Source organism: Podarcis liolepis, assembly GCF_965112155.1.
Source record: "Podarcis liolepis genome assembly, chromosome: 5".
NCBI lineage: Eukaryota > Metazoa > Chordata > Lepidosauria > Squamata > Lacertidae > Podarcis > Podarcis liolepis.
Window position 1 is genome coordinate 61390929 of NC_139556.1, and position 13327 is coordinate 61404255.

At 49.1% G+C, this 13327-nt stretch overlaps 1 protein-coding gene across 5 annotated transcripts; it reads left to right on the top strand.

The window, feature by feature from the left end:
- Positions 1–298: 298 nt before the first annotated feature.
- On the top strand, positions 299–12842 carry ZFYVE27 (zinc finger FYVE-type containing 27). 5 transcript variants are annotated; one of them, XM_083505798.1, is made up of 13 exons: positions 299–500; positions 1610–1813; positions 2351–2421; positions 2893–3079; positions 5463–5558; positions 6834–6946; positions 8048–8190; positions 9506–9577; positions 9885–9905; positions 10211–10358; positions 11343–11389; positions 11574–11655; positions 11934–12842. In XM_083505798.1, the coding sequence occupies exons 2-13, from the start codon at positions 1611–1613 to the stop codon at positions 11996–11998; spliced, it is 1248 nt and encodes a 415-aa protein (XP_083361924.1). In that variant the 5' UTR covers positions 299–500; position 1610; the 3' UTR covers positions 11999–12842. The 5 variants fall into 5 exon arrangements, with proteins under 5 accessions (XP_083361924.1, XP_083361926.1, XP_083361927.1 ...); XM_083505799.1 differs by lacking the exon at positions 299–500 and adding an exon at positions 530–907; XM_083505800.1 differs by lacking the exon at positions 9885–9905 and having other exon boundaries at positions 302–500.
- Positions 12843–13327: the final 485 nt, after the last annotated feature.

The window sequence follows — 13327 nt, forward strand, 5'->3', positions numbered from 1 at the left end:
AGAAAGACAGGTTCAGTCCCTGGCATCTCAAGGTAGGGCTGGGCAAAGCTCCCTGCCTCAAATCCTAGAAAGTCAGTGCCAATCAGTGTGGGCAGAACGACTGGCGGAAAAAGCGGTTCAGAGACGGGGAAGGGACGAATGACTCAGCTTATAAAAAGCGGCCCGCGGCGAAGAAGAAGTACGAAGGCTCCCATAGGCTGGCGGTGGGAGGCTCTTGCCCAATAGGAGCTGCAGCTTTTCCAGTAGAAGACGCGCGGCGGCGGCCGCTTCCTGCGCTTCTGATTGGCCGGCTGCCTCAGGTGGGCGGGTCAGGTCGCCGCTTCCCCGAAGCGTGCGCTGCGCAGCGGAGCTGAGGCACAGCCGGGTCCTTCTGCCCAGGAAGTGTCGGCGGCCGCGGCGGTGTTGGCGAGACGGGTGAGGTCGAGGTTGGACGTGGAAGGGGAGGCTCCGCCCTTTCGCCCTATTTGGGGCCGTAGGGCTTGTGGGCCGCTTGTGTAGAGGTAGGTGGGACGAGCCGGCGGCGCCTCCTCCTCCTCCGGCGGAGCTCTGTGGCTGCCCCGCAAGCTGAGCGCTGGTTCCGCCGGAGCCTCCGGGGTGCAGCTCGTCAAGGGCTGAATTCTCGTTTTTCTTTTCTTTTCCGGGAAGGGGCTGCTGTGCCGCGATGTGCGGAAGTGCAGCAGATGAAGCTTACCCGGCGCTGGGAGGATCTGATAGAGAGCGCTTCACCTGCTGGATTTCTGCCTGCCATGGCGCAGGAGCCCCTCGGGGGAAGAGAGAAGAGGCTGGTCATTTTAACCTCCTTGTCTGGAGGAAGACATTTTGCCTGCCTCCCAAGTACGGAGCTAGCAGGCAGGAGCATCCCATGCTGTCCTGTTTTGCCCCTTTTGATTCACCCGGAGTGACCCAGGTAGTGACATTGCCAATATCAAATAAGTTGCAGAATATGATCTGGTCATTCCTCTCTCCACCTGAACGTGCTCCTCTCGTGTCGCAGATGCACCCCACATTCTTGGATGCTGTATTTTGAGTATCACTTAATGTGGGCTGCTTGTCCCTTGTCACCCTGGACCTATCCTGCTAGATTAGCTAAAGAGGATTACAAGAATGGATTCTCTCTGTGCCTTTGATGCATGTTTATGGATATATATTTTAATATGTGCTTGCAATTGTGGGTGTATAAAATAAATTATTAGGCCAGATTAATTAGCACAGACTGTCTGCATGCCTTTTGGTATATATGGCATAGGGTTACAGGGGATGTTTCCCCACCCTGACTCCCAGGTGGCTGCAGTTGTTGTTGTTTGCAAAAGGAGGAGATGCTTTTGAGGAGCTTTCCCATGGCTCTGCAGCTCTTGGGACAATTTGTGTGTTGACTCTCCCTTTCATGCAGGTTCTGGGGCCTCAATGGGGCAAAAGTGACACCTGTTGTAGGTATCTGTTTCTCGTGACTTGCCCAGTCATAGTGAATGCAGTTCCTTTGCATGGGGGGATGTGGGCACTGCCCTTCCCAAAGGTCATCTCTGTTGTTTCCTTCACGCTAGGGGTGGGGAAGAGTTGACTATTTTTATTGTTCATTTTTTGGTATTCCTCTCGACTTTCACATCTACAGTATGCAGGTTCCAGAGCGTGAGAGTGGAGCGACCACAGGGAATGGACTGGACACCCCCACTGCTTCCGATTCCCAACCAGTTTCTCCTTTGCCACCCAAGCCCCCTTCCTTGGATCTCTTCAATCTAGTAGTATCCTACAAGCGACTGGAGCTGTACTTGGAACCACTGCAGGATATTGCGGAAGCGGTGTGGTTCCTCCTCAGGTTGGTGCCCAACTACTTAGTTGCACCTTGTGGGTGATGGTTGTGGTGGAGCTAGAGAAATTTTTGTTGTTGTCTCCTGTCATGTTGGAGGGCAGAAAAGCACAAGCTCTTTGGGAGTCTCACTTTTGCAAGTGGGAGAAAAAAAAGAGAAGACGAAGAGTCCTGGCCAAATACTTAATTCCACTTGTTCTAAGAGACACCAAGCATTCAGCATGGGAAACGCTGTGTGCAGTTGGGCTTAAACAAGATATGCTGCTGCATTTGTGACTTGGCTAGTGTCTGTGGCTGATTACAACATTCCCCCATTTTAAAAAATACCCTACCCTTTACCTTGCTTTTGTCTTCATTCAATCTAATTTGATTTCTTATTTATATACCGTTTTTCTGTGCTCAAGGCACGTTAATGTACTCCATGACCCGAGACTTAAACTTAGGCTTGCCCTTTCCATCTCCACCATTCTCATGTTCATACCTCATTTGTACAGCTAAATATCCTTTTGGCGTGGCAATAAATGCTTGATCATGTATGTTTCACAGCTGGCAGATGCCTCTCTGCTCCCTCCTTACTTGCCTGGGCTTCAACTTTCTGCTGCTGACTCTTAGTGAAGGTGAGAAATGTTGGACCTTTGTGCTGGGGACCCAATAGGCCTCCTTTCAGGTATGATGTGAGCCTTGGGGGATTGATCCTGTGGGAAATGGAATGTGTTATTGGGGGCAGATTATGAGGGCTAGCAGTACCAACTGTGAGAGGTAGTAAGGAAATGGAGTGACTGGCAGGCAGATGGGCCTCCTTTCAGGTGGTTTATGGGGTAGTACATAGGAAGCTGCCTTATATCAAGTCAGACCATTGGTATGTCAAGCTCGTTGTTGAAAGTGACTGGCAGCAATTTTCCAGGTGTTGAGAAAGAAGACATTCCCCGTCCTACCTGGAGATACCAGGGATTGAAACTGGGAACTTCTCTGTTCAAAGCAAACGCTCTACCACTGAGCTATAGGTGATAGTGGTACAGGTGTGTTGTGACTGGCCAAACAGTGGGCTGGTAAAATGATCTCTGCATCTATTCCACCTTTCATTGCAGCTGCGTGGTATGGGCTTTGCGTCCTACTGGTCTCAGTGCCAGCCTTGCTGGGCTACCTGCAGGAGACATGCCGCATCCGTCTGAGTGAAGAAGAGCTGGCACGTCGTAGGCACCACAGTGTGCGGCGTGAAGATGTGAGGAAAGTTCAGCTTGCACGACATGAGGCTGTGGCTGAAGTGAAGGGCTTGTAAGTGCTCTTAGGGAAGGATGGAGAAAATGTGTTGACCCGTAGGTGGATCCCTTTGAAGTATGTGATTGGAGGGATGCTGGTGGGTTTCTTGTTCACACTACACATTATTTTCTTGATGGTGAATATTGCAGTTGTTCTGAATCCACTGGGCTTAATAGTCAACCCGTTGCAAGATCGAGATTTCTACCTCTTCATTGTGTTTTTCTCTTGTTTGATTTTTGTAGCCATTTTTCTGTATTTTGTGTGGATATTTCCATTGTAGATAAGTAATGTGCAATTGTTACCCTGAATAGTGGGAGCAATTTAGCCTGCAGAACTCATTTAGTGACCCTTCTGTGTCACAATTTGTGTGGTATTCCACCATTCCCCTTCTTTTGTCTTCTATGATTTCAGCCTCTTCACTTACAATGACTTTTTCATCTATTTTTTACCAGCTGATTTTTCCTTTTGAGTTTTTATTTCTCCCAATCCATTTGTGTGTGTGTGTGTGTGTGTGTGTGTTTTTTACACAAGGATATTTCAGGTGCACAACTACATAGCTCTGAAGCTGTGCCCAGTAGGGCACAATAATCCATTTCTTCTTCTGCTTCTTCTTCAACCATGCACTTGTGCAGCTGAAGAGCTGTGCACAACTGCACAGTTCATCTTTTAATGTTTAAGTAAACAGCTGCACAGGCACTAGCACAGGCCAGTGTGTGTCATGGAGGCTTTTTTGGGGGGGTGGGCAGACAGTGTCTTCCCAAATGGACCCTATCACAGATTCCGCCCACAGCATTCTAACAAATGCATTACACAGTTGGCCAGCAACATAGGCATTTGTGTCAAATCTTAGTGGTTGAGGGGGAAGGTTGGGACTATATTTCAGGATAGTCCATATGCTATTGCAGGTGCTAACCATTTCATCATTGCTGTGGGGCAAGAATTGTGTCATGACTGGGGGGAATATAATTGCACAGTAACGTTGTGCGTGTGGAAGATAATGGTGACCCCACTTTTAAGAAACTCTGGGAGAGCAGTGCTGACTCCTCCTCTAGATTAGCTACCTTCCAAGGTGCCTTACTGCACTACTGCCGTTCACCCTTTGGGGGCATTGCACACCCTTGCTAGTTGGGAGCGTGGCTCCAGGAGAAAGAGTTACTAAGCATTTACATGACTCTCCTGCCCATGCCGCAAAGTATGCATCCTCCTTCCAGGACAGTGGATCGATTTCAATCACCAGGCAAGAAGCCTCATTTTTAAATCATTGATTTTAATCAACTTTTCCATTTGTACAGTTATTTTCCCCAAGAAATGGGTGTTTTTGCTGCTCGATAGAGCTATTAAAACATATTGATTCACAACTAAATGCAACCGTTACTTCAGATTTACTACATTTATTACCTACTTATGAGGAAGACACACTACTGGTGCATCCTTTTGTTTAAGAAATAATGGATTTTGATTACTATTATTTTTTTAAAATAGGTTTTTTTATTAACATATTGTTTTACTTCAGCGTGTCTGTACAGACAAGGATTTGCAAGTCAAATTTTAGAAGACATTAGAATTTTCCTATGCCAGGGACTGACGGTTAACTACTCTGATCGATGTTTTATCAGGACATAACACTTTATCAGAGTGCTGTGAATTCAGAAAGCGGCTCATTTTTTGAGACCTGCAACTTAGATAGGGAGAAGCAGCTGGAATCCAAGGGCAAGTTCTCCTTTTCCCCATTACTTCCCCACCCAAAGCTGACCATGCCAGTAGGCACTTCGTCAGCATTTTGCACAAGGCATTGGAGCCTGATGGCCAACCCATCCATCATATGACTCGCTGAGTTGTAGCCAGTGAACTCAAATCTCTTTCTTTATGGGAGTCTGCATTCTTAAAAGTTAAGAGCATGTTACTACATGCCCCTTTAGTATATAGGGTCCAGGCAAACCGTGGTTAGGATTGCACTGTTAGTTTTGCGGCAACTCTGAAGTTAGTTGTCATTATTCAGATTTGAAGCTATAGGAAAGAGATGCCCAAGATTGCCTCAGCAGTGGATTTGAACCCAGTGTCTCCTATACTCCACATGCAAGAGTGCTGGACTCCAAATCATGCTGGTTTTTATCCCTCTTGCTAAACTTACACAGGTGCTCACTGTATCCAGCTTGCCTGCCTGGAGCTAGCTGGCATAGGAGGTTCATCCTATGCAGGGCTCATCCTAATTATGCCCTGTGTGGATGAGGGAATCTTCTTTTGCACTCCAACCCTTCTCTTGAACTGAATGAGGGGCTGGGGATCACTTTTCTCCATTTGTGAAGCAGCTTGGGCATAGGTTGCTGCAGCGGCTGTGGGGTTGTGAGCAGAGGGGCCTGAGGAACATGTTTAACTCTGCTGTGATCTCCTTTTCCAGCTTAATCCAATTAGAGGCCCTCTTGAGCCGACTGTGTGGCAGATGTGAGGCTGTCTATCGCATCATCTACTGGGAGAACCCTTCTCTTTCTTCACAGTGAGTGTTGCCTTAGGAATACTTCATGGGAGGAAGGTGTCATGGGCAGGTTGGATGCAGAGGAATAGTGGGAGGAACCAGCTGGGGAACCTGCAAGGGAAGGAGGCTCAGAGCCCTGGGATTGGTGGTAGGATGATGATGATGAGTGGTCAGAGGGAGGAGGAGGTGTCGGAAGCTGAACAGGTAACAGGGCTTAGTGAGCTGGGAGAATCTGTGACAGACAGACATCCAGTATCAGGGGCAGAAGCTGAAGCAGGAGAGGAGGGAAGCCAAGAAGCAGAGACAGTCTGGCTGGGGAAGGTGGCAGGGTGTCTCACTCTCCTGCTGCGACAAGCTCCCCTCCCCCCTGGTTTCCCAGAAAGAGGTATGAAAAGGGTGGAGGAGAAGTTAGTTTTGTGCTGGTGCAGTCTCAGATTGCTTGGGGGAAACCCTGGAGAGGAGGGAACTAAGGCAGCTGTGAGCAGATGGGGACCTTCAGTCTTAGCAACTGCTTCCTGGAGGCAAGACCTGATGATGAGTTGCATTGCTCATTAGGCAGATCCTGCTTTTGCTAATAAAGAGTTAACTCCAACTTGTTTGGTGTTATTTGCTGCCAGCTTGCTCCTGTCACTGGAACATTGCTGCCTTGCAGCTTTGGGGGGTTTGCAGGCTTGTTTACTGAGCCACTTTACAGGGATCCGGGGTCCCTGCCTTCCACCTCATATTGGGCAGGTGTCCATGCCCATATATATCGTGGCTGTGTTCATGGGGAAGCTATCTGGCTGCATCTGGCTGAACAGGTTTGTCCAGATTGAGGGGAGGTTATTTGCCTGAAAGGTATGCAAAAGGTGGTGATGTCGTCGTCGTCATCATCATCTTATTTGTATGCCGCCTTTCCACAGTTAAAACAATGCTCAAGGCGGCTTACAATATGAAAAGATTTACATATTACAAACATAGCAAAGGAGTAATAAAAATAAACAAAACACATCAATAACTACATAACCATAACTACATAATCCACATAAAAATAAAGATACAAAGAATTCATATCAATAACAGTAAAAACTCAAGACAAAACTTCCATAAAAATACCCCAGTCCTTTCTGGGCAGCAGCAGCAGCTCTTATGAAGCCTGTTAGGCCCGCCCTAGGACAGGTGGAGAGAGGCAGATGCTCTCTGTTCCATATCCAAGAGTGAAGGGGGGGCTGGACGGCTTGATGTGCTCTCAAGGCACCTGGCTGTCATCCTGATGCCCAGGTGTGTCATGCCCCTTCTGCTCCTTTTTTTGCCCAGGTTTTATGGGATGCTGATGGCTTCCGTTTGTGCTCTCTACCTGCTGCCCTTATGTTGGGTCTTTGTGCTGCTCAATAATGCCCTTTTCTTGGGTAACGTGGCATTTTATCAAGGTAAGAGATTGCTCTTCTCTCCTGTACCATTCTGTTCCATGGGAACCTTGGGGAAGTAAGCTGCAGCAGCTGACTGGAGACAGGGTGCCCAGGGTCAGGGCTTTCTTTGCTGTAGATCTGTGTGAGGCAGAGATCTGTGTTGCACCCACCCCTGCTGCTACCCTATCTTATTCCAAATTAGGGCAACAGTGTGTAGCTGCTAGCAAATTTTGATGAGAGAGGAAAAAATGCATCTTTTCTGTGCTGCCCCAGTCCCATAAACAAGCTCTTTAGCATTCAAGAGACCTGAGTAGTCACTCTGTTCCTTGGGCACAGCTTAGTAGTGGAAGCTTTTTCCATTTAGAGGTGTCCCAGTGGGGAAGCAGATCTTGGGATGCTAATGATAAACTGCCTTTTGCAGAAAACGGGGGGTTATCACAAGGGAGACAGTCCTTTGCTGAAAAACAGTTTTGGTGTGTGTTGTGAGCATTTGCCCTCTGAATGCATCTCATTCTGGAATTTTGTTTGTGTGGGATGGTGGCAGGGAAGAGTGAAAACAGGCACGAACCTATTCAGAGCACAGCTCTTTTCACAGTGCCCACTCAGAATGAAGGCACTGCTTCCTGGCCTCACTTTGAATAGGTTTTGTGAGGATGCTGGAGGAGTGGCCAGGGGGCTGTGAATATCAGCAAACAGTTGCAACCCACCCCCAAACAACACAAATCTGGGTGGGGAGATTGGGGGGCGGGTTTCAGGGAACACTCCAGTCTCCTGAGTTTTGTGCTGAAAATCTGTGGTGGAGAATATTTACTGGGGTGGTAGACAGCCTTTTCCCCTGTCTACTGAGGAGCTATGGGGTTATGGACAGTTCTGCCTGGGAGTGAGATTAGTGCTAGAGAACCATGGGGTATTCAGGTAGGCATACTAGTATTTTAAATACTATTAGCTACATTGGACATTGGTCGCTGGTGTGCCAGTATCTACTTCTTGGGTGTTTGGGTTGGAGATAGGCTTGAATGCCATGCTGTTCTTCCAGTGCTGAAAGCCTGTGCTGTTTACTGCAAGGCTTTCCTGAGCTTCTAATGGATGTCCAATCATTACCCTTTTCCTCTTCCTCCCTAGTGTTGCTGGAGCTGAAGTCTGCTGTAGAGCAGCGTTTGGGCCTCAAGCCTGTTGCTAGGACTCCAGAGCCAGTGGAGCTGGATGCTGGAGAAGTTGGGTCTGGATCCCTGCCGGACCGGACACCTACGCCCACTAGTACCGAGGTAAGGCATGGTAGAAGAATAGACGGGTCTGTGTTGCCCACTTCCAAGTAGAATGAGAATTGATATGCTCATCCAAAGTGCCCAGAGAGTGTTGTTTTATCTTTTGGAAATGCCTGAGGTCATAGTTCATCCTGGCCTGCATAACAGTCTTATTAGCTGGTGGCTTCATAGTTGATTCCAGATCTACAGTCCTAGGAAATGTGTCCCAAGCCGGAGCACAGAAGACAAACTTCCATCTTGCTTCTGCTGGTTGTGGTTCCATGTATCTCTCCGCCACACCTCCCAGTCTTCTGTAGCATATGGAACGATGGAAACTGCGGTCCTCCATATGTTGTTGGACTCCGATCCCCCACCAACTTCAGCTGGGCCTGGTCAGTGATGTTGTCCAACAACACTTGGAGGACCACAAGCAATAGTGTGTAAAGTAAGGTCCCGATGGGAGTGGCAGAGAAATTTTGAAAGGGGTAATGCTATGCATCATGGATGAAAACCTCCCAGACCCTGTTCCCAATCTTGGCCCTGGAGAAGTAGGGCCTCCATTTTGCCTACGCAGGCACGTCTCCTTAGGGCAGCTGCCATCCTTGTTCTGTTCCCTTCTTGCTACTTTTCAGAGTTCCCAAACTTTTTAGTTGCAGCTGGTTATGGGGAGGTGCACCTGTAACCTACTGTTGAAATGTGGAGCCTCAAAAATTGTACCTGGCTTAATTTTCTCCAGTTTGGTGCTTAAAAGTATAGCAATGTTTCCAGCTTGTCCCTGTCTCTTTTTTAAACAACTTAGCTAAGTTTACATGAAAATGTAAAAGGGCGATGTCCTTCTCTCCCTTCACACAGCTCTTCGGGCAGTCTTCACTGCTTGTCCCTGTGTTTTCCCTTTGTGCTGCCCATTAAGGCATTTCAGGATCTGCATGCCAGCATTGTTTGGGGTCTTGTGTATTACAGACTGCCATGGTAATAAATAACTATGTCTAGTCAGGAGGGGAAATGCATCCTCATAGCTTCCATGTTACTCTTGCATTGGGGTAGCTGGGATGGAATGGGGCCATCTGTGTAGCACCCCTCTTGGATTCATTTACCACTGTTACACGGACTGGTGGGCCTTGCTTCCTTTGTCTTGTAACATCAGAACAGCCTCCTGGATCAGGCCAATGGCCCATCTAGTCCGGCATCCTGTTCTCACAGTGGCCAACCAGATGACTGTGGGAAGTCAGCAAGCAGGATTTGAGCAGAAGAGCACTTGACCCTCCTGTGGTTTCCAGCAACTTTCATTCAAAAGCATTGCTGCCTCCAGCTGTAACGTTGTTTGCTTCCCCCATAGGATCTGACCCCTGGCAGTGTGGAGGAAGCAGAGGAGGCAGAGCCTGATGATGAGTTCAAGGATGCTATTGAGGTATGTGCCCTGAGAGAGCCTCCTAGGGCTTGGACTGATCTGTGCTATGGTGGAGTCAGGTGATGCTGCTAAGCCAGCAAGTTTAAGGGAACACCCTTCATCCTGTCACTTAAGGGCCATGAGTGGCAGCACATCAGAGTCCATGTCTGTGATGCAGTGAACATGTTGGTATGGGGAAGAGAGAGAAATAGGGGACTTGAGACAGTGTGCTTTTCTGGAAATGGGTACACCATAAAAGGTGAAGGCTAGCTTGGGCTGGGCTCTTCTGGACACCATCTCTTGTCTTTTCTCTTTGCTGCGGGAGCAGGAGACCCAGCTGCTAGTAATGGTGAGTGTGGGAGCTGGGCCACCCTGCCTTTGAGCCAAAACTCACTTCAGTTGCTCATGCAGAGTTGATGTCTTTGCTGTGTTCTTTGCCCTGATTGTGCCCACCTTCCCAAGCTGGAAAACCTGGCTGCAACCCTTCCACCAGCTTGGCATTTTGTGTGTTGCCCACGGTTAGCCCAGCCTTTCCTTGTCTTCAGCGCTTTGTCAGTGGGCGGTGCCCCCCAGTGCGCCCTTGTCGTCCTGCCCCAGAGTAGGCACAGTGTGAACCAGCCGCTCCTTGACAAGCTTCCCTCTCCACCTTCCCAGGAGGATGACGACGTCTCCCACTGCTCAGCAGAATTCGACATGGGCCTTCCTGACAACCCCTTCATCATGAGTAAGAACGAGGTGATTCGCAGCAGGGTGTCGCGGCTGACGGAGCGGCTGCGGAAGCGCTACCCAACCAACAATCTCGGTACAGGATTTGGGAGGGTGTGTGGAAGTGGCAAGAGTGGATGGTGCCGTGGGACATGTTGTTTTGTTGGGACTGAAGCGGGAACTGTGTAGATGAGCTTTCCTCAACCTGGTGCCCTTCAGATGCTTTAGCCTTCAGCTCCAACCAGCGTGGTCTTGTTGGTTTGGGCTAATGGGGCTGTAGTCCAAAACATCGGGGGTAGGGGGCACCAGGTTGTGGAAGGGGGGTGGCAGAATGGGAAGACTCTGGCCCAGTTGCTGCCACAGAGGAGGCCTGCCTGATGTTAGATGCCAGAAACATGCCATTGTTCTTGGTGCTTTAAAAATATGTGTGCTGAGCTTGCTTCTGATTGTGAAATATTGTTGCAGAAGAATCATTTTACAGGCAAGGTGTGGGTGGGGTGGGGTTAAGTACGAACATTTTTACAAAAAGCCCCTTAACTCCCTTTTTTTTATTACCTCTGGAAATTGGACTTGTGAGTTCCTACTTGCCAGTGTAACATGTCATTCTGCCCTGAGAGAGAAGTATGAGCAAGCCTGCTTAGTGGAGCTGAGTGGTTATTTGTACCAGGCCCAAGTCTTTGTTCCTATTCCAAGTCTAGCACTTGATCACTTATGACACACTGGAATCTCATCCTGATGATGCCAAATTCCACATTTATATGGGTTACGGCCATCTCTGCTCTTGGTTCAACTTTGTGGAGTGGAGGATTGGCATCACCTGGGAGGTGCAGTGTGTCGACCCATTTCAAATTTCCTCTGATCAAGGGTCCTGAAGACAGCCCTCAGTGGGATGCCCTATTGGCATGTGGTCCCACCTGGATGAGCCTCGTGGACTGCCTAGTGGGGCAGTCGGTTATGTTGGGGCTTTTAGTAGGAAAGGACTGTGGGCAGGCGTTGGGGCAGGGCAATATTTCTATGCAATTTGGTGGAAGAAGAGGCACCAGGTTAGACCATTACATGTTTCTTCTCTGGTTTTCCGCAGGGAACTGTGCAAGCTGTTCAGCCACTTTCTCTGTGTTAAAGAAGAGGGTGAGTCTCTGGCCCAGCATGCCCCCAACTACTCCTTTCCCATTTCCTGCTCCCCTGCCTTGTGGATCTTAAGCCTGACCTCTGGTCAGCAGTGAATGACCTTCTTGAATCCTTGCATTTGAAGCAATGGGTTCCTGGGACCTTGTTCCTATAGCTGTGTTTGTCTCTCTTTCCTTCCCTCCAGCGGAGCTGCAGCAACTGTGGGAACAGTTTCTGCTCCAGGTGCTGTTCCTTCAAAGTTCCCAAGAGCTACATGGGGGCTACAGGTGAGTGAGGAGTGGGAGAGCGAGAGATGGCCTCTCTGGCAGGCAGCTTGGGAGTTAGCTCCTCTTTCTTTGTGCACTTGCTGTTTCCCTTCTGGGGGAATGGCTGGGTGTAATTCTCACTGTTTCTAATTAATGCTACAGTGGGGAGGTAGCAGAGGACAGAGGCTTTCTTTCTCTTGGGGTGTGTGCCTGAGGGCTAATAAAATACTTGTTGGGTTCTGTGGGTGGAAAGCTGCACAGTCCTTGGCTGAGTCTCTGACCAGTGCTTTCTACTGCAGCCCCTGATGCCCAGCGGGAGACCGTCTTTGTCTGCGGGCAGTGCAACCAAGCGCTCGTCAAGTGAGAAGCTGATCTGGAGCCCTGCCCTCTGCGGAATTCGCTCTGCGTCTCACCCCGTATTTGCTGATACTTGCGGGGAGCGAAGCAACAGCACCGTGCACTCCTTCCACTCTTCCCTGTACATCTAATAGGAAAGGGGCTGGTGCAGCCGCCACGTGTGCCCCCTCCCTCTGTGAGCAGCTGGCGAGAGGTCCTGCACTCATGATTAACTGCATAGTAGGAGACTCGTGCACTAGACTACTGTAGGCTCTCCCTCCTTCCTCGACCTTGAAGCAAAAAAGTCCTTTGCCCCCATTTTCCCTAGCCGGAAGCTGGCCTTCCCCACCTCGCAAGGTGGCTCATGGACTGCCAGACGTGTCTGTGTCTTGTGTTTCACTACTGAGCGAGGTGCTGCGTGTTTGGAAGGGGAAGCTGGGTCTTCCTCTGGGTGGCATCTGTAAGTTGGCTCTGCTGTGTAAAGAAGGCAGACGTGTGTGGCCCCAAGGTGGACCTGTTTCCTATCCCTGTGTCAGATACGGACGGCATCTCTTCCCTCCCCACCATTGACTTTGCTCTTTCTAGATAGCTTTTAGCCAAAGCTCTTCAGTCTGGCCCAACCTGGACCTGGCATTCTCCTTCCCTTTGACGCTTTGCTGTGTTGGAGGGAGCAGAAGCTGCTACAGCCAACGGGAGTTCATCACAAAGCCCAGCTGGAGGATTGAGGCAATTGCCTTGTGATGTGGATCTTTTCTACAGGAGAGGAGAGGTTTTTTTTTTGGTTTTTCCTGCTCTCTAGCAGACTTACCCACACGCACACATGCATATATATAAATATATATGACGAATAAATAGCGTCCTTGGAAAGTGGAGCCAGTGCTCCTAGTGTCTGAAATGGCTTTTGATGTGATGAAGGCGGAATGGGCAACAGGGGTCCTAGTTATGCATAAAGCTTGCTGTGGAGCCTTAGGAATGTATCTGCAAGGTGAAATAATCAAATCCGGGGGTGCTAGATGGAGCAAATTAAACGAGGCATCTGGGGGCAGCAGGGCAGAAGGGAGACTGGAGCAGACCACTCTGTTTTGAGAAATAGAGGCTATAGTCTATTGAGGGATGGAGAGCTGTAGAGGAGGCCTAGTTCCCGTACAATGTGTAAAGATGGACTGATGTTGCAAACTGGACCACAGTAAGTGGGGAGGTGTACTGGGAGTGCATGGCGACTCATTTTCCAGCTCTTTGGGGTGAAATTTTTAAATGGGGGTGGGGGGCACGAACACACACAAGATACAAAACCAGACTGGAAATGGATTCAGGCCAAACAAAAGGTACTTTTTCACATGATATAGACTACAGCTCC

What these genes read in the sequence shown, in the direction of transcription:
- ZFYVE27 (XM_083505798.1), top strand. Translation starts at nt 1,611, where the DNA reads ATGCAGGTTCCAGAGCGTGAGAGTGGAGCGACCACAGGGAATGGACTG. An exon ending in TAACGTGGCATTTTATCAAG is followed by an intron (nt 6,947 to 8,047) that starts GTAAGAGATTGC and finishes CTTCCTCCCTAG; the next exon opens with TGTTGCTGGAGCTGAAGTCT. An exon ending in CTACGCCCACTAGTACCGAG is followed by an intron (nt 8,191 to 9,505) that starts GTAAGGCATGGT and finishes CTTCCCCCATAG; the next exon opens with GATCTGACCCCTGGCAGTGT.